At 37.9% G+C, this 21083-nt stretch overlaps 3 protein-coding genes and 1 long non-coding RNA gene across 4 annotated transcripts; all 4 read right to left on the reverse strand.

The window, feature by feature from the left end:
- Positions 1 to 2159: 2159 nt before the first annotated feature.
- LOC147938282 (defensin-like protein 206) lies at positions 2160 to 2870 on the reverse strand. The gene is made up of 2 exons (XM_087467666.1): positions 2681 to 2870; positions 2160 to 2580 (listed from the first exon to the last, which is right to left on the reverse strand). Exons 1-2 carry the CDS (start codon positions 2748 to 2750, stop codon positions 2372 to 2374), a joined length of 279 nt encoding a protein of 92 aa, XP_087323792.1. The 5' UTR covers positions 2751 to 2870; the 3' UTR covers positions 2160 to 2371.
- A 3532-nt stretch (positions 2871 to 6402) lies between these two features.
- Positions 6403 to 7068, reverse strand: LOC147938283 (defensin-like protein 206). Its single transcript, XM_087464204.1, has 2 exons — positions 6924 to 7068; positions 6403 to 6823 (listed from the first exon to the last, which is right to left on the reverse strand). Exons 1-2 carry the CDS (start codon positions 6991 to 6993, stop codon positions 6615 to 6617), a joined length of 279 nt encoding a protein of 92 aa, XP_087320330.1. The 5' UTR covers positions 6994 to 7068; the 3' UTR covers positions 6403 to 6614.
- Positions 7069 to 10669: 3601 nt separating this feature from the next.
- LOC147938284 (defensin-like protein 206) lies at positions 10670 to 11335 on the reverse strand. Its single transcript, XM_087464205.1, has 2 exons — positions 11191 to 11335; positions 10670 to 11090 (listed from the first exon to the last, which is right to left on the reverse strand). The coding sequence occupies exons 1-2, from the start codon at positions 11258 to 11260 to the stop codon at positions 10882 to 10884; spliced, it is 279 nt and encodes a 92-aa protein (XP_087320331.1). The 5' UTR covers positions 11261 to 11335; the 3' UTR covers positions 10670 to 10881.
- Positions 11336 to 19200: 7865 nt separating this feature from the next.
- Positions 19201 to 19868, reverse strand: LOC104710965 (uncharacterized). The gene is made up of 2 exons (XR_755159.2): positions 19747 to 19868; positions 19201 to 19621 (listed from the first exon to the last, which is right to left on the reverse strand). It is a non-coding gene; the product is annotated as an uncharacterized LOC104710965 (long non-coding RNA).
- Between the last annotated feature and the right edge of the window lie 1215 nt (positions 19869 to 21083).

Below are 21083 nucleotides of genomic sequence, written 5' to 3' on the forward strand. Positions count from 1 at the left end.
TTGCTTTCTAAATTTTATTAATGGTCTAATCGAAATTATAAATTATTTTGATCTAAATTCTACCTAATTTAAATTAACCACATAATATGTATTGGGTTCATTAAATACTTGAAAATTTGCAAATAGGCTCCAAATTTTTTTAAAGAAATTAACATATATAGAAGACTTTAACGAACCTTTTATTAAATACTCTTTTTCAATGTCCATTTCAAAATGTGAGATTAAAAGTTTAAACACTAAAATAATTACAATTTTGAACATTTTTAAAAGAACAAAGATCTAATTTAAAATAGGATATTAGTATGATAATTTTTTTATATTTAATTCTTGTTCGCACCAGCATGCGGGTAACTCTCCTAATTGTTTTTTATGTTCATTTTTCTTTAGTTTGAAATAACTATTGTTTAAAATTGATATCGTTGTGAGTAAGCAGGAATCTTGGCAATTCTTTAATCACACAATGATAACGATTTTCCCTCATCAGTTCATTAAATAACTTTAGGGTTTCAGCTACAAGGCAACACTCATGACGACACTCCTAACTCTCCGAGATTATAAATTTAATAAATTTTAGTGGTATGTTTCAAAAATAAAACTAGACATGAAATTTACGAAAAGAAACTTATCTTTGTGGTATTTATCTTCTTTTAAATCTAACATAATAACGTTGTAAACAAAATAATTAATTCTAAAAGGACAAATTCTTAATTAATTTGTATATACATCAAAGGATAAAATTACTATTAAATTTGTAATATGTCTATGTTATTTAGCAAAAACAAAACATATCTACAAATTAATATATTATGCATTATACGAATTAAGCTTAAGTGCTAACTAATATAAAACAAATTAAATAATATATTACCAAGTCCTATATCTATTCACATTTATTTCTAAAATAATAATCATTATTTAACTTTAATTTCTCACTATAAATATATTTTTTTATTCACTATAACTTATATTTCTTTAATATTTATTTATGATTTTACAGTATTTATAATATTCAAAGTATACCTTTTTAAATATATTACATGTATTTTGGTAATTTTGGGTGAGTAAAATACTCTTTTACTCGTGTAGGTGTTATTGAAGAAGATTGTTCTGAGTATTTTTTCATTAGTTTTGAATTTTTCTTAAATTTTAAAAACCAAATCCTCTTAGTGAAGCGTGTCGATGTGAAACCTAGATCAACTGGGTAGTTCGAGAAGAACTACAAAAAAGCTGCTTCTTGTTATAAAAACTCTCAAGAGATTTAGTATAAGGAAAGAACAAAATGCTCTTTAAGTAATTCTTATTTGAATCTGTGTTTGAAAGAAGCAATGCATGGCCTTTTATATAAGAAAATTCTATATATCTAATAAACGGTTTTCGAATGTGAGGCGAGAATGGGGTGACGAACACAAATACAAAGCGAGTTTATTTTTTCCATGATTGGAATAAAACTTCAGAGAACATGAGATATTTGGAAGCAAGCAATGATTAGCTTTGCCCTCCATCTTTTATTTGGAAGCAAAAGAAACATGAACATAACATAAATACATTCTCAAATGGAGGTGAACCATTTTTTTCTATAAACTTATCGCAAACTGGAGGTGAACCATTTTTGCAGTGGCAGTGTTTGTCCGGTCATTCAATAACCTTATCACAAACTTGAGGTGTGCCATTTGTTTTCTGTAAAACACTTACGACATACCTGTTAATTAAAAAATTATAAATATTTCAAAAATACATTCGTCTTCAACCAGTAAATCAATTATTTAAATTTTTTATCATGCTTGAAACTAGTCATCCCCTAAATGAAAAGTCGTCCACAGTCATGATGAGCTCATAACCGAAGTAAACCGGTGTCAACTAGGGTAAAGTTAAAAAAATAGATGTGGTTATGGTATTGCTTTGTTATTTCTCCTATATTAGTGGGATTGTATCACCCACATCTCCATGTACGTTTCTTAGTGGTAAATTTAGTAGTTAGTTTCTTTTCTTCAGAACCAAGAGAATATGAAGAAAGTATTGTTAAGAAACTTTTGTTCTTGTTTTGGTCTTATGAGCAATTCTCCTTGGCTCTCAGCTTATATATATTCTCTCACTCTCTTTCTCTGATCTCTAGGAATCGGTTTTAGAATGTTAGGCGGGAATGGATTGACGAACACAAATACAAAACGATTATCTTATATATGATGATTAAAATAAAAGTGCACAGAAGATAAAATTACATTTGAGAGGGGGGCAAGCAATGGTAAGCTTTGCCCTTAGTGTTTTTTATTTGGAAGCAAAAGAAACATGAACATAAACACACGCAAATGGCATGTCCTCACACCGAAAGGGAACAAAAGTCACACTTGGTAATTACATGATGAGGTTATTTTTAAGCCTTTTTGTAGCAGTGGCAGTGACTGTCAGTTCCCTCAACAACCGCCCAGCAGACTGGAGGACTACCGTATGTGGCTACGCAACACGTACAACATTGAGCATTTGTTGTTCCGTGGGCCGACGGGCACTCGCCAAGGAACACCCGTGAAGCGGCCGTAAGACATCCACCAGCACCACAGGTTTGAGCCTCAGTATTAAGGATTCCTAGATGTTGACATATTAATTCATCAGCAGAAGATACTTAAGAGGCAACTGCAAAGTACAATATATAGATGAGATCAACTTTGTAAAACTAATAGTATACCAGTTGAAGCCATCAGGAGAACAACCAAGAGAACAGTAAAGCTGACGGAGTTGATGAGGTTCTTTGCCATTTCTTTTCTTCTTTGCTTTGCCTTCGCTGAAACTTGGTCTTTTTGTTTTTCTTTTGGATTAACTTCAAACTTTGATGGTTTAAATTCGTAGGTGTGGTCATCTATTTATAGTCAAAATTTTGCAACTTTGTTATATTTGTTTACTCACTTCTCTCTTCTTTCTGATTTTCCCAAGTTCATAATGTCGCCACAATTATGCACGGCCGTCTTTGTTATCCTCTTTTTTTAATAATGCACTTGTCTTTAAAAAATCAACTTAAAAGAAGGTCATCTCTGTATAAATTGTTTTTTATGTTCATTTTTCTTTAGTTTGAAATAACTATTGTTTAAAATTGATATCGTTGTGAGTAAGCAGGAATCTTGGCAATTCTTTAATCACACAATGATAACGATTTTCCCTCATCAGTTCATTAAATAACTTTAGGGTTTCAGCTAGAAGGCAACACTCATGGCGACACTCCTAACTCTCCGAGATTATAATTTTAATAAATTTTAGTGGTATGTTTCAAAAATAAAACTAGACATGAAATTTACGAAAAGAAACTTATTTTTGTGGTATTTATCTTCTTTTAAATCTAACATAATAACATTGTAAATACAATAATTAATTCTAAAAGGTCAAATTTTTAATTAATTTGTATATACATCAAAGGATAAAATTACTTTAAAATTTGGAATATGTCTATATTATTTAGCAAAAACAAAACATATCTACAAATTAATAAATTATGCATTATACAAATTAAGCTTAAGTGATAAATAATATAAAACAATTTAAATAATATATTACCAAGTCCTAAATCTATTCACATTTAGTTCTAAAATAACAATCATTATTTAACTTTAATTTCTCACTATAAATATATATTTTTTATTTACTATAACTTATATTTCTTTAATATTTATTTATGATTTTACAGTATTAATAATGTTCAAAGTATACATTTTTAAATATATTACATGTATTTTGGTAATTTGGGTTGAGTATATTCTCTTACTCGTTTAGGTGTTATTGAAGTACATTGTTCTGAGCATTTTTTCATTAGTTTTGAATTTTTCTTAAAGTTTTAAAACCAAAACCTCTTAGTGAAGCGTGTCGATGCGAAACCTAGATCAACTGGGTAGTTCGAGAAGAACTACAAAAAAGCTGCTTCTTGTTATAATAACTCTCAAGAGATTTAGTACAAGGTAAGAACTAAATTCTCTTTGTAACGCCCATGAACCGAGTTCCGGTTTTAGAGGTTGGTGACGACCGAAACATAGGGGGTGTCGCTCGACACCATATGGTTTAAAGGTTGCTGTTCTGGTTAATCTTTGGTCTAATGTGGTTTAGCAGTTTTAGAAAAACCCTAAATTTTCCCTATAAAAGGAAAACGCTCTCTTCATGTGAGGGGTTCCCTTCCCAGCCGTTTTCCTGTCTAAAAGAAGAGAAGAGGCTTTTGGGTATACTTGGAGGTTAGGGAGGTTAGGGAGATGAGGAGATGGTTTTGGGGATAGGAATGAAGGAGAGTGGCGATGATGTGGCGTGGAGGAGGACAGGGGAGCACTGGTGGTGGTGAGCTGTTGCTCCTTCCTCAGATTTCGTCTCTAAACCAAGGTAAGTGGTTGATGTTAGGCTTATATAGGGTTTTGGAATGATTGTGATAGATTTTTGATGGGTAAGATGGATTGAGAAGAATCCATGGGTTGTTTTCCTTGGTTGTTATCTTGTGAGGCTATTTTGTTTGTGATTATTCGTATGGGAAAAGAGTTTTATGGGGAGTTGGGGATTTGCGGCCAAAAGGGGCTGAAGGAGAAGCCTAGATCATGGTGTCGACCGACACCAACACTTGTGGATGAACAGCGCGAACTGGTCCGAGAGGCATACCTGGGGCAACGTTTGGAGAATGAAACAAATTCTGATTTGGCTGAAATTTGGTAAAGAGCTTCGCGGTGCTATAGGCTTCATATCCAACGGTGGGTTTGTCAAATGAACGGTTGGTTTGTGATTTAATCAAATGTTTGTATTGTGGTCTGGTATAGACGGTTTTGTGGTAAAGTAGGAGTGTTGAGCGACACCAGCATGTTGTTGTGTGTTTGGGTCCTAGGAGGACAGCTGGAGTTAGGTTTGGAAGAGGAGATATTGACGGAAGTTATACCGTGAGCGTCGGTGTGTGTTGGTTCGTAAGCGGTGCGATGGGTGACGTTCGACACCAGGTGGAGGTGTCGTTCGACACTAGAGGAGTTGATAGTGAGTTGGAATAATTGTGGGTAAGTGTTGTCCGTGGCTGGACGGAATCAAATATTCCAGCCAAACTCTCTTGTTACTTGGTCGCTAGGGGTGATTAGTTGTGCGACTCAGTAACTAGATGAGGTGTTGTTTGGTGTATTTGGGGAAGCTTTTCTACGGAGCGATTTCTACGCCGGTTGTCTCGTCGGAATTATGGGGTTCCGATGAGATTGTTTCCCGTGGATCTTGTGTGAGGATTGGAAATCCGGGTGCAGTCGTTTCACTCTTTAAGTAATTTTTATTTAAAATTGTGTTTGAAAAAAGCAATGCGGCCTTTTATATAAGAAAATTCGATATATCTAATAAACGGTTTTTGAATGTGAGGCGAGAATGGGTTGACGAACACAAATACAAAGCGAGTTTATTTTTTCCATGATTGGAATAAAAGTTCAGAGAACATGAGATATTATATTACATTTGAGAGGGGGGGGAGAGGCAAGCAATGATTAGCTTTGCCCTCCATCTTTTATTTGGAAGCAAAAGAAACATGAACATAATATAAATACACACAAATGCCACACTTAGTACTTATATAACAAGGTTATTTCAAGCATTTTTCTTGCAGTGGCAGTGTTTGACCGGTCATTCACTAACCTTATCGTAAACTGGAGGTGAACCATTTTTTTTTCTATAAAACACTTATGACATACCCGTTAATTAAAAAACTATAAATATTTCACAAATACATTCGTCTTCAACCAGTAAATCAATCATTTAAAATTTTTGCCCTCCATCTTTTATTTGGAAGCAAAAGAAACATGAACATAACATAAATACACACAAATGCCACACTTGGTACTTATATAACAAGGTTATTTCAAGCATTTTTCTTGCAGTGGCAGTGTTTGACCGGTCATTCACTAACCTTATCGTAAACTGGAGGTGAACCATTTTTTTTTTCTATAAAACACTTATGACATACCCGTTAATTAAAAAACTATAAATATTTCACAAATACATTCGTCTTCAACCAGTAAATCAATCATTTAAAATTTTTTATCATGCTTGAAACCAGTCATCCCCTAAATGAAAAGTCGTCCACAGTCATGATGAGCTCATAACCGAAGTAAACCGGTATCAACTAGGGTAAAGTTAAAAAAAATAGATGTGGTTATGGTATTGCTTTGTTATTTCTCCTATATTAGTGGGATTGTATCACCCACATCTCCATGTACGTTTCTTAGTGTTAAATTTAGTAGTTAGTTTCTTTTCTTCAGAACCAAGGGAATATGAAGAAAATATTGTTAAGAAACTTTTGTTCTTGTTTTGTTCTTATAAGCAATTCTCCTTGGCTCTCAGCTTAAATATATTCTCTCACTCTCTTCTCTGATCTCTAGGAATCGTTTTTAGAATGTTAGGCGGGAATGGATTGACGAAAACAAATACAAAACGATTATATTATATATGATGATTAAAATAAAAGTGCACAGAAGATAAGATTACATTTGAGAGGGGGGCATGCAATGGTAAGCTTTCCCCTTAATGTTTTTTATTTCGAAGCAAAAGAAACTTGAACATAAACACACGCAAATGGCATGTCCTCACACCGAAAGGGAACAAAAGTCACACTTGGTAATTACATGATGAGGTTATTTTTAAGCCTTTTTGTAGCAGTGGCAGTGACTGTCAGTTCCCTCAACAACCGCCCAGCAGACTGGAGGACTACCGTATGTGGCTACGCAACACGTACAACATTGAGCATTTGTTGTTCCGTGGGCCGACGGGCACTCGCCAAGGAAGACACGTGAAGCGGCCGTAAGACATCCACCAGCACCACAGGTTTGAGCCTCAGTATTAAGGATTCCTAGATGTTGACATATTAATTCCTCAGCAGCAGATACTTAAGAGGCAACTGCAAAGTACAATATATAGATGAGATCAACTTTGTAAAACTAATATTATACCAGTTGAAGCCATCAGGAGAACAACCAAGAGAACAGTAAAGCTGACGGAGTTGATGAGGTTCTTTGCCATTTCTTTTCTTCTTTGCTTTGCCTTCGCTGAAACTTGTTCTTTTTGTTTTTCTTTTGGATTAACTTCAAACTTCGATGGTTTAAATTCGTAGGTGTGGTCATCTATTTATAGTCAAAATTTTGCAACTTTTTTATATTTGTTTAATCACTTCTCTCTTCTTTCTGATTTTCCCAAGTTCATAATGTCGCCACAATTATGCACGGCCGTCTTTGTTATCCTCTTTTTTTAATCATGCACTTGTCTTTAAAAAATCAACTTAAAAGAAGGTCATCTCTGTATAAATTGTTTTTTATGTACATTTTTCTTTAGTTTGAAATAACTATTGTTTAAAATTGATATCGTTGTGAGTAAGCAGGAATCTTGGCAATTCTTTAATCCAACAATGATAACGATTTTCCCTCATCAGTTCATTAAATAACTTTAGGGTTTCAGCTACAAGGCAACACTCATGGCGACACTCCTAACTCGCCGAGATTATAATTTTAATAAATTTGAGTGTTATGTTTCGAAAATAAAATTAGACATGGAATTTACGAAAAAAAACTTATTTTCATGGTATTTATCTTCTTTTAAATCTAACATAATAACGTTGTAAATACAATAATTAATTCTAAAAGGTCAAATTTTTAATTAATTTGTATATACATCAAAGGATAAAATTACTATAAAATTTTGAATATGTCTATATTATTTAGCAAAAACAAAACATATCTACAAATTAATATATTATGCATTATACAAATTAAGTTTAAGTGATAAATAATATAAAACAATTTAAATAATATATTACCAAGTCCTAAATCTATTCACATTTAGTTCTAAAATAACAATCATTATTTAACTTTAATTTCTCACTATAAATATATATTTTTTATTTACTATAACTTATATTTCTTTAATATTTATTTATGATTTTACAGTATTAATAATGTTCAAAGTATACATTTTTAAATATATTACATGTATTTTGGTAATTTGGGTTGAGTATATTCTCTTACTCGTTTAGGTGTTATTGAAGTACATTGTTCTGAGCATTTTTTCATTAGTTTTGAATTTTTCTTAAAGTTTTAAAACCAAAACCTCTTAGTGAAGCGTGTCGATGCGAAACCTAGATCAACTGGGTAGTTCGAGAAGAACTACAAAAAAGCTGCTTCTTGTTATAATAACTCTCAAGAGATTTAGTACAAGGTAAGAACTAAATTCTCTTTGTAACGCCCATGAACCGAGTTCCGGTTTTAGAGGTTGGTGACGACCGAAACATAGGGGGTGTCGCTCGACACCATATGGTTTAAAGGTTGCTGTTCTGGTTAATCTTTGGTCTAATGTGGTTTAGCAGTTTTAGAAAAACCCTAAATTTTCCCTATAAAAGGAAAACGCTCTCTTCATGTGAGGGGTTCCCTTCCCAGCCGTTTTCCTGTCTAAAAGAAGAGAAGAGGCTTTTGGGTATACTTGGAGGTTAGGGAGGTTAGGGAGATGAGGAGATGGTTTTGGGGATAGGAATGAAGGAGAGTGGCGATGATGTGGCGTGGAGGAGGACAGGGGAGCACTGGTGGTGGTGAGCTGTTGCTCCTTCCTCAGATTTCGTCTCTAAACCAAGGTAAGTGGTTGATGTTAGGCTTATATAGGGTTTTGGAATGATTGTGATAGATTTTTGATGGGTAAGATGGATTGAGAAGAATCCATGGGTTGTTTTCCTTGGTTGTTATCTTGTGAGGCTATTTTGTTTGTGATTATTCGTATGGGAAAAGAGTTTTATGGGGAGTTGGGGATTTGCGGCCAAAAGGGGCTGAAGGAGAAGCCTAGATCATGGTGTCGACCGACACCAACACTTGCGGATGAATAGCGCGAACTGGTCCGAGAGGCATACCTGGGGCAACGTTTGGAGAATGAAACAAATTCTGATTTGGCTGAAATTTGGTAAAGAGCTTCGCGGTGCTATAGGCTTCATATCCAACGGTGGGTTTGTCAAATGAACGGTTGGTTTGTGATTTAATCAAATGTTTGTATTGTGGTCTGGTATAGACGGTTTTGTGGTAAAGTAGGAGTGTCGAGCGACACCAAGGTGGTGTCTGTCGACACCAGCATGTTGTTGTGTGTTTGGGTCCTAGGAGGACAGCTGGAGTTAGGTTTGGAAGAGGAGATATTGACGGAAGTTATACCGTGAGCGTCGGTGTGTGTTGGTTCGTAAGCGGTGCGATGGGTGACATTCGACACCAGGTGGAGGTGTCGTTCGACACTAGAGGAGTTGATAGTGAGTTGGAATAATTGTGGGGAAGTGTTGTCCGTGGCTGGACGGAATCAAATATTCCAGCCAAACTCTCTTGTTACTTGGTCACTAGGGGTGGTTAGTTGTGCGACTCAGTAACTAGATGAGGTGTTGTTTGGTGTATTTGGGGAAGCTTTTTTACGGAGCGATTTCTACGCCGGTTGTCTCGTCGGAATTATGGGGTTCCGATGAGATTGTTTCCCGTGAATCTTGTGTGAGGATTGGAAATCCGGGTGCAGTCGTTTCACTCTTTAAGTAATTTTTATTTAAAATTGTGTTTGAAAAAAGCAATGCGGCCTTTTATATAAGAAAATTCGATATATCTAATAAACGGTTTTTGAATGTGAGGCGAGAATGGGTTGACGAACACAAATACAAAGCGAGTTTATTTTTTCCATGATTGGAATAAAAGTTCAGAGAACATGAGATATTATATTACATTTGAGAGGGGGGGGGAGAGGCAAGCAATGATTAGCTTTGCCCTCCATCTTTTATTTGGAAGCAAAAGAAACATGAACATAATATAAATACACACAAATGCCAGACTTGGTACTTATATAACAAGGTTATTTCAAGCATTTTTCTTGCAGTGGCAGTGTTTGACCGGTCATTCACTAACCTTATCGTAAACTGGAGGTGAACCATTTTTTTTTTCTATAAAACACTTATGACATACCCGTTAATTAAAAAACTATAAATATTTCACAAATACATTCGTCTTCAACCAGTAAATCAATCATTTAAAATTTTTGCCCTCCATCTTTTATTTGGAAGCAAAAGAAACATGAACATAACATAAATACACACAAATGCCACACTTGGTACTTATATAACAAGGTTATTTCAAGCATTTTTCTTGCAGTGGCAGTGTTTGACCGGTCATTCACTAACCTTATCGTAAACTGGAGGTGAACCATTTTTTTTTTCTATAAAACACTTATGACATACCCGTTAATTAAAAAACTATAAATATTTCACAAATACATTCGTCTTCAACCAGTAAATCAATCATTTAAAATTTTTTATCATGCTTGAAACCAGTCATCCCCTAAATGAAAAGTCGTCCACAGTCATGATGAGCTCATAACCGAAGTAAACCGGTATCAACTAGGGTAAAGTTAAAAAAAATAGATGTGGTTATGGTATTGCTTTGTTATTTCTCCTATATTAGTGGGATTGTATCACCCACATCTCCATGTATGTTTCTTAGTGTTAAATTTAGTAGTTAGTTTCTTTTCTTCAGAACCAAGGGAATATGAAGAAAATATTGTTAAGAAACTTTTGTTCTTGTTTTGTTCTTATGAGCAATTCTCCTTGGCTCTCAGCTTAAATATATTCTCTCACTCTCTTTCTCTGATCTCTAGGAATCGTTTTTAGAATGTTAGGCGGGAATGGATTGACGAAAACAAATACAAAACGATTATATTATATATGATGATTAAAATAAAAGTGCACAGAAGATAAGATTACATTTGAGAGGGGGGCATGCAATGGTAAGCTTTCCCCTTAATGTTTTTTATTTCGAAGCAAAAGAAACTTGAACATAAACACACGCAAATGGCATGTCCTCACACCGAAAGGGAACAAAAGTCACACTTGGTAATTACATGATGAGGTTATTTTTAAGCCTTTTTGTAGCAGTGGCAGTGACTGTCAGTTCCCTCAACAACGGCCCAGCAGACTGGAGGACTACCGTATGTGGCTACGCAACACGTACAACATTGAGCATTTGTTGTTCCGTGGGCCGACGGGCACTCGCCAAGGAACACACGTGAAGCGGCCGTAAGACATCCACCAGCACCACAGGTTTGAGCCTCAGTATTAAGGATTCCTAGATGTTGACATATTAATTCCTCAGCAGCAGATACTTAAGAGGAAACTGCAAAGTACAATATATAGATGAGATCAACTTTGTAAAACTAATATTATACCAGTTGAAGCCATCAGGAGAACAACCAAGAGAACAGTAAAGCTGACGGAGTTGATGAGGTTCTTTGCCATTTCTTTTCTTCTTTGCTTTGCCTTCGCTGAAACTTGTTCTTTTTGTTTTTCTTTTGGATTAACTGCAAACTTCGATGGTTTAAATTCGTAGGTGTGGTCATCTATTTATAGTCAAAATTTTGCAACTTTTTTATATTTGTTTAATCACTTCTCTCTTCTTTCTGATTTTCCCAAGTTCATAATGTCGCCACAATTATGCACGGCCGTCTTTGTTATCCTCTTTTTTTAATCATGCACTTGTCTTTAAAAAATCAACTTAAAAGAAGGTCATCTCTGTATAAATTGTTTTTTATGTACATTTTTCTTTAGTTTGAAATAACTATTGTTTAAAATTGATATCGTTGTGAGTAAGCAGGAATCTTGGCAATTCTTTAATCCAACAATGATAACGATTTTCCCTCATCAGTTCATTAAATAACTTTAGGGTTTCAGCTACAAGGCAACACTCATGGCGACACTCCTAACTCGCCGAGATTATAATTTTAATAAATTTGAGTGCTATGTTTCGAAAATAAAATTAGACATGGAATTTACGAAAAGAAACTTATTTTCGTAGTATTTATCTTCTTTTAAATCTAACATAATAACGTTGTAAATACAATAATTAATTCTAAAAGATCAAATTTTTAATTAATTTGTATATACATCAAAGGATAAAATTACTATAAAATTTTGAATATGTCTATATTATTTAGCAAAAACAAAACATATCTACAAATTAATATATTATGCATTATACAAATTAAGTTTAAGTGATAAATAATATAAAACAATTTAAATAATATATTACCAAGTCCTAAATCTATTCACATTTAGTTCTAAAATAATAATCATTATTTAACTTTAATTTCTCACTATAAATATATATTTTTTATTTACTATAACTTATATTTCTTTAATATTATTTATGATTTTACAGTATTAATAATGTTCAAAGTATACATTTTTAAATATATTACATGTATTTTGGTAATTTTGGGTGAGTATATTCTTTTACTCGTTTAGGTGTTATTGAAGTACATTGTTCTGAGCATTTTTTCATTAGTTTTGAATTTTTCTTAAAGTTTTAAAACCAAAACCTCTTAGTGAAGCGTGTCGATGCGAAACCTAGATCAACTGGGTAGTTCGAGAAGAACTACAAAAAAGCTGCTTCTTGTTATGAAAACTCTCAAGAGATTTAGTACAAGGTAAGAACTAAATTCTCTTTGTAACGCCCATGAACCGAGTTCCGGTTTTAGAGGTTGGTGACGACCGAAACATAGGAGGTGTCGCTCGACACCATATGGTTTAAAGGTTGCTGTTCTGGTTAATCTTTGGTCTAATGTGGTTTAGCAGTTTTAGAAAAACCCTAAATTTTCCCTATAAAAGGAAAACGCTCTCTTCATGTGAGGGGTTCCCTTCCAAGCCGTTTTCTTGTCTAAAAGAAGAGAAGAGGTTTTTGGGTATACTTGGAGGTTAGGGAGGTTAGGGAGATGAGGAGATGGTTTTGGGGATGGGAATGAAGGAGAGTGGCGATGATGTGGCGTGGAGGTGGACAGGGGAGCACTGGTGGTGAGCTGTTGCTCCTTCCTCAGATTTTGTCTCTAAACCAAGGTAAGTGGTTGATGTTAGGCTTATATAGGGTTTTGGAATGATTGTGATAGATTTTTGATGGGTAAGATGGATTGAGAAGAATCCATGGGTTGTTTTCCTTGGTTGTTATCTTGTGAGGCTATTTTGTTTGTGATTATTCGTATGGGAAAAGAGTTTTATGGGGAGTTGGGGATTTGCGGCCAAAAGGGGCTGAAGGAGAAGCCTAGATCAAGGTGTCGACCGACACCAACACTTGCGGATGAACAGCGCGAACTGGTCCGAGAGGCATACTTGGGGCAACGTTTGGAGAATGAAACAAAGTCTGATTTGGCTGAAATTTGGTAGAGAGCTTCGCGGTGCTATAGGCTTCATATCCAACGGTGGGTTTGTGAAATGAACGGTTGGTTTGTGATTTAATCAAATGTTTGTATTGTGGTCTGGTATAGACGGTTTTGTGGTAAAGTAGGAGTGTCGAGCGACACCAAGGTGGTGTCTGTCGACACCAGCATGTTGTTGTGTGTTTGGGTCCTAGGAGGACAGCTGGAGTTAGGTTTGGATGAGGAGATATTGACGAAAGTTATACCGTGAGCGTCGGTGTGTGTTGGTTCGTAAGCGGTGCGATGGGTGACGTTCGACACCAGGTGGAGGTGTCGTTCGACACTAGAGGAGTTGATAGTGAGTTGGAATAATTGTGGGGAAGTGTTGTCCGTGGCTGGACGGAATCAAATATTCCAGCCAAACTCTCTTGTTACTTGGTCGATGGGGGTGGTTAGTTATGCGACTCAGTAACTAGATGAGGTGTTGTTTGGTGTATTTGGGGAAGCTTTTGTACGGAGCGATTTCTACGCCGGTTGTCTCGTCGGAATTATGGGGTTCCGATGAGATTGTTTCCCGTGGATCTTGTGTGAGGATTGGAAATCCGGGTGCGGTCGTTTCACTCTTTAAGTAATTTTTATTTAAAATTGTGTTTGAAAAAAGCAATGCATGGCCTTTTATATAAGAAAATTCTGTAAGTGTATTAGGGTTTGATGCCCTTTACCATTGATCAACCGAACATATATATATATATGAGTAGCGTATCGTATCGTATCGGAGGATATCTAGAGGATCCTAACTTTACATATATGATTATACAATGAGATATGAGAATATCCTAACTAACACTCCCCCGCAGTCTGAGCGGAGGTTCCCGAACGTTCAGGCTGGAGCGAAAGTCGGTGAACAATGGAGATGGCAGTCCCTTGGTGAAGATATCCACGTATTGCATTGCCGAGGGAACATGGAGAATACGGACCTGACCAAGGGAGACCCGTTCCTGGACAAAATGGAGGTCAATTTCAACATGTTTGGTCCGCTGATGTTGAACAAGATTAGAGGAGAGATAGATTGCAGAGATGTTGTCGCAGTAGACTATCGTTGCCTTGGTTAGCGGACTGCCTAGCTCAAGAAACAGATTGCGGAGCCAGCTAGTTTCAGCAACCGCATTGGCCACGCCGCGATATTCAGCTTCAGCACTAGAGCGAGAAACGGTGTGTTGACGTTTGGAGGACCAGGAAATGAGGCTATCACCGAGAAACACACAATAACCGGACGTCGGACGCCGAGTGGAAGGGCAACCAGCCCAGTCTGCATCCGAATACGCAACAAGATCGGTGATATTGGACTTGTGAAGCTGCAACCTGTGGGAGATCGTGCCTTTGACGTAGCGAAGTCTCCGTTTCGGTGCGGTGAAGTGGTGTTCACGGGGATCATGCATGAACAAGAAAACTTGCTGAACGGCGAAAGAGATATCAGGGCGAGTAAACGTGAGGTATTGGAGAGCACCGGCTAAGCTTCGGTAGAGAGATGGATCGACAAAAGGTGGGCTAGTGTCTGTATCGAGCTTAGCATTGGTGTCGACAGGAGTTAGAGCTGGGTTGCATGCTGTCATGGAGGCGCGATGGAGGATATCCGCAGCATAGTTGCGTTGGCTAAGGAAGAGACCTGCATCGTTATAAGTGACTGCAATCCCAAGAAAGTGATGAAGCTTACCAAGATCTGTGAGCTCCAAGTCGCGGCCGAGGGCGTTGCTAATGTTGCGTTGAAGCTCAATGGTGGAAGAGGTGAGGACAATATCATCAACGTAGAGAAGGAGGTAAGCCATTTGAGTACCACGTCGAAGAACAAACAAAGAGGAATCAGAGCGGCTTTGGGTGAAACCAATGCGTTTGGCAAGCGTAGCGAACCGAGTGTACCATGCACGTGGAGCTTGCTTAAGACCATACAGGGAGCGGCGGAGTAAACAGACGTGGTTGGGCTTAGCTGGATCAACGAAGCCGGGTGGTTGGTGCATGTAGACAGTCTCCTTCAGATCGCCATGGAGAAGCGCGTTCTTGACGTCAAGTTGTCCAAGAGGCCAATTACGCGCCAAAGCAACATGTAAGACGGCACGGATTGTGGCTGGCTTAACAACCGGGCTGAAGGTGTCCTCGCAGTCAATGCCAAGTTGTTGTGATTTCCCGTTAGCCACCAGTCTTGCTTTGTACCGAGAAAGCTTCCCATCTGCATTAAACTTATGACAAAAAAGCCACATGGAACGCACAATGTTAGTGTTCTTAGGACGCGGGACCAAGTCCCACGTTCTGCGTTTAATAAGAGCATGGTATTCCTCCCCCATTGCTGGATTCCAGTAAGGATCCTTTGCAGCTTGCACGTGAGACAAAGGGAAAGGCGAGATGGTGTCTGTATGTAGACAAAGCGGAGTACGGGGTTTAGTGATCCCGTTCTTACTCCGTGTTGTCATCGGATAAGAATTTAAGGTTGTAGGGGCAGCATTTGTCACTGGAGGTGGAGGAGGAACGACAAGAGGAGGGGGAAGCGATGACGGTGGTGCTAATGGTGGAGGAAGCAAGGACGGAGAAGGCGGGAGGCTTTTAGTGGTTGGTAGAGTGTAGAATGGGAAGACATTTTCAAGGAAAGTGACATGACGGGAGATAATAATTTTGCGTGTGGAAAGATCAAGACACCGGTAGCCGCGATGGTTGGAAGGGTAGCCCAAAAAGATACAAGCTGTCGATCTTGGAGCAAGCTTGTGAGAAGAGGTAGAGGTGGTGTTGGGATAACATAGACAACCAAAAACACGAAGATGAGAGTAAGTTATAGGAAGATGAAAGAGACGAGTGAAGGGAATGTAATTGTTAATTGAAGAAGAGGGGAGAAGGTTAAGAGTGTAAACCGCTGTGTTGAGGGCTTCAGCCCAAAAAGAGGGAGGCATATGAGCTTGGATGAGAAGTGTGCGCACCAAGTTGTTGATGGTGCGAAGCATCCGTTCGGAGCGGCCATTTTGTTGGGAGGTGTGTGGACAAGAGAGGCGGAGTTCAGTGCCGGTGGTAGCCAAATAGTCAAGAAAAGCGCGACTGGTGTACTCCCCACCGTTGTCACACTGAAGTGCCCGGATAGGTTTTTGAAACTGAGTTCGAACATAAGCTGAGAAATGAAGAAACTTCCCAAACGTATCACTTTTCTTTTGTAATGGATAAACCCAAATAAAATGTGAATAATGATCCATAAATAAAAGATAATATTTGAAACCACTATGGCTTAGAACAGGAGAGGTCCAAATATCAGAGTGAATAATTTGAAATGGTTCAGTAACAATAGTAGAAGAAGAGAGAAAAGGGAGACGAACGTGTTTACCCAAACGGCACGCATGACACAAAGACGTCATGTCGGCCTTATTACTAAAAGAACTACCCAAAGAGTTTAAAGAGCGTTGAACAGAGCTACCCGGATGACCAAAACGACGATGCCAAAGTGAGCTACTGGTGGTGAGAGCAAGCGGAGGAGGTGAGGAAGTCGACGGTGTCACCGAGTAGAGGGGACCGGTACTGTCACATTGGAGTATTGGGATCCTGGTTGGAAGATCCTTAACAGAAAAACCAAGAGGATCAAATTCTACAGTACATTGATTATCAGTGACAAACCGTCGAACAGAAACAAGGTTTTTAATAATGTTGGGACAAATAAGAACGTTTTTAAGATGAAGAGGACGAGAGGGAGAAAATAAGGTGCCATGGCCAAGTTGTGTAACAGGAACAGAGGAACCATTACCGACCAACACAGAGGGAGTTATGCTCGAATTAAAAACAGAATTAAGGGTACCTGGTTGTCCGGTGATATGCTCAGTAGCGGCGCTATCCATGTACCATGACGCGTCAGCCGGGTCTTGAAGCGACATGGTGTTGAATGCTTGAGCAAGAGCAGTTGGTATCATGGTGGAGGGAACGGTTGGAGCGACGGGAGCATGAACCATGTGAGCTTCGTGTTGAGGGCGTGGAGAGTAAGGACCAAGAATGCTGTTGCTATGGGGAGCAGAGACAGCATGGGAAGGCGGTGGTGTGACCGGAGGATAGCCACCATTGTAGTACGGATGCGGCCACTGCGGAGGTCCGTAATGCCACGGAGGATAGCCATAACCGGGGTTATGATAGGAACCAGAAGGAGGACCCGAGTTGAAGAAGCGACCACCACCACGACCACCACGGTTGCCACGACCACCATTACGACCACCCCGATGCTTGTTGTTGTGTCCGCGGGTGTTGTTGGTGTGATGATGCTGATGAGGAGAAGAAGTCGTGGTGGAGGTGTTACCGGCGTATAGAACAGTTGGGGAGGAGGCGGTGGAGGTTTGAGTCACGGTAGTACGAAGCTGCTGTTTGAGACGATCTTCTTCCGCTTGAAGCATGGAACGAGTGATGGCAAAGGTGGGGAACGGGTTACGATGACGGATGACATTGTGGATGCCGTCAAACTTGTCATTAAGGCCATTGAGACAATGCATGACAAGAGCCCGATCGGAGATGGGAGCGTCAACGTTAGCGAGAAGATCAGACAAAGATTTCAACTTACGACAATACTCATGCACAGAGAGGTCGCCAATGGTGAGAGTACGCAAGTCGTTCTCTAGTTGCAGTGCACGGTTCTCCTTGTTATCACGGAACTGGTTCTCCAAGGACGTCGAGAGTTTGCAGGCAGTGGCTTTGGGCTTCAGGATTGTCTCCACGAGAGAGTCGGTGATAGTACCATAGATCTACATCTTAACGAGGCCGTCACGTTCTTTCCAAGTTGGTTCGGTGGTGGGAGCAGAGGTGCCGTTGAGATGACCGAGAACACCAAACGTGAGGCAGTGGGTTTCGAATAGCTCTCTCCATACGTCGTAGTTCATCTTGTCCATATCAAGGACAATCGGAATGTACGCACGGATCTGACTGATACCAAAAGGTTTGTCAGAAGATCTGGAAGAGTTTGTCGAGGCAGCCATGGGAGGAGGAGAGAGATGAAGAGAGAGAGCTTGTGAAGAAAGAGAGGAAGAAGACAAGAAGAACAAAGCGAGAGAAGAAGAGAAGATGAGAAAGCACGATTAGGTGAGAGAAGCCCTAGATCGTGTGGCTGCTGATACCATGTAAGTGTATTAGGGTTCGATGCCCTTTACCATTGATCAACCGAACATATATATACATGAGTAGTGTATCGTATCGTATCGGAGGATATCTAGAGGATCCTAACTTTACATATATGATTATACAATGAGATATGAGAATATCCTAACTAACAAATTCGATATATCTAATAAACGGTTTTTGAATGTGAGGCGAGAATGGGTTGACGAACACAAATACAAAGCGAGTTTATTTTTTCCATAATTGGAATAAAAGTTCAGAGAACATGAGATATTATATTACATTTGAGAGGGCGGGGGGGAGAGAGGCATAACATAAATACACACAAATGCCACACTTGGTACTTATATAACAAGGTTATTTCAAGCATTTTTCTTGCAGTGGCAGTGTTTGACCGGTCATTCAATAACCTTATCGTAAACTCGAGGTGAACCATTTTTTTTTCTATAAATCACTTACGACATACCTGTTAATTAAAAAATTATAAATATTTCACAAATACATTCGTCTTCAACCAGTAAATCAATCATTTAAAATTTTTTATCATGCTTGAAACCAGTCATCCCCTAAATGAAAAGTCGTCCACAGTTATGATGAGCTCATAACCGAAGTAAATCGGTGTCAACTAGGGTAAAGTTAAAAAAAATAGATGTGGTTATGGTATCGCTTTGTTATTTCTCCTATATTAGTGGGATTGTATCACCCACCTCTATCCATGTACGTTTCTTAGTGGTAAATTTAGTAGTTAGTTTCTTTTCTTCAGAACCAAGGGAATATGAAGAAAATATTGTTAAGAAACTTTTGTTCTTGTTTTGTTCTTATGAGCAATTCTCCTAGGCTCTCAGCTTAAATATATTCTCTCACTCTCTTTCTCTGATCTCTAGGAATCGGTTTTAGAATGTTAGGCGGGAATGGATTGACGAAAACAAATACAAAACGATTATATTATATATGATGATTAAAATAAAAGTGCACAGAAGATAAGATTACATTTGAGAGGGGGGCAAGCAATGGTAAGCTTTCCCCTTAATGTTTTTTATTTGGAAGCAAAAGAAACTTGAACATAAACACACGCAAATGGCATGTCCTCACACCGAAAGGGAACAAAAGTCACACTTGGTAATTACATGATGAGGTTATTTTTAAGCCTTTTTGTAGCAGTGGCAGTGACTGTCAGTTCCCTCAACAACCGCCCAGCAGACTGGAGGACTACCGTATGTGGCTACGCAACACGTACAACATTGAGCATTTGTTGTGCCGTGGGCCGACGGGCACTCGCCAAGGAACACACGTGAAGCGGCCGTAAGACATCCACCAGCACCACAGGTTTGAGCCTCAGTATTAAGGATTCCTAGATGTTGACATATTAATTCGTCAGCAGAAGATACTTAAGAGGCAACTGCAAAGTACAATATATAGATGAGATCAACTTTGTAAAACTAATATTATACAAGTTGAAGCCATCAGGAGAACAACCAAGAGAACAGTAAAGCTGACGGAGTTGATGAGGTTCTTTGCCATTTCTTTTCTTCTTTGCTTTGCCTTCGCTGAAACTTGTTCTTTTTGTTTTTCTTTTGGATTAACTTCAAACTTTGATGGTTTAAATTCGTAGGTGTGGTCAACTATTTATAGTCAAAATTTAGAAACTTTGTTATATTTATTTAATCACTTCTCTCTTCTTTCTGATTTTCCCAAGTTCATAATGTCGCCACAATTATGCACGGCCGTCTTTGTTATCCTCTTTTTTTTAATCATGCACTTGTCTTTAAAAAATCAACTTAAAAGTAGGTCATCTCTGTATAAATTGTTTTTTATGTTCATTTTTCTTTAGTTTGAAATAACTATTGTTTAAAATTGATATCGTTGTGAGTAAGCAGGAATCTTGGCAATTCTTTAATCCAACAATGATAACGATTTTCCCTCATCAGTTCATTAAACAACTTTAGGGTTTCAGCTACAAGGCAACTTTCGAGGTGACACTCCTAACTCGCCAAAATTATAATTTTAATAAATTTTAGTGGTATGTTTCGAAAATAAAACTAGACGTAGAATTTCCGAAAAGAAACTTATTTTTGTGGTATTTATCTTCTTTTAAATCTAACATAATAACGTTGTAAATACAATAATTAATTCTAAAAGGTCAAATTCTTAATTAATTTGTATATACATCTAAAACAATTTTTTCTGTTTTTTTTTTATAAATAATAATAATATTAATTCTTTAGTGGTCCCATACCCACTAACAATCTAGCAACAATCAACAACAGCGGATAGCGAAGCAGTTCCATTAAACCAATAAGAATCTCAACAATAATAATCCAATAAGCAACAAAGTCAAATAACCAAAACCAGCAATGAAATAATCAAGTTCCAACATCCTATAATGTTCTATCAACTCAATTCTAGCAACCTACCAATAGCTCGACCACAATCAATCAAGCCTCTAGAACATCCTCCTCCTCACCTCCTTGATTTCATAATCACACTTTGCCTTTACCTGCACACCACAAACAACAATTGAGATACGTAAGTATTATCATAAATATTTAATGAGGCAATCCTCCCATCTACTGGGCTATACACACAAGCATTTGATAATTCAATGTCAAGCAATCATCAAACAATAACAATCAAACCAGGAAACAAGCAATCGTCGACCAACAAAGGTTGGTGCCGACCGACACCATACCAGTGTCGATCGACACTAACAACCTGGTGTCAACCGACACCCCAACTGGTGTCGACCGACACCTCCTCGACACCTCCCAAAAACTCTAGTTGTGTCGACCGACACCTCCACATGGTGTCGATCG

This window comes from Camelina sativa, chromosome 9 (assembly GCF_030686135.1).
Source record: "Camelina sativa cultivar CO46 ecotype springtype chromosome 9, ASM3068613v1".
Classification (NCBI taxonomy): domain Eukaryota; kingdom Viridiplantae; phylum Streptophyta; class Magnoliopsida; order Brassicales; family Brassicaceae; genus Camelina; species Camelina sativa.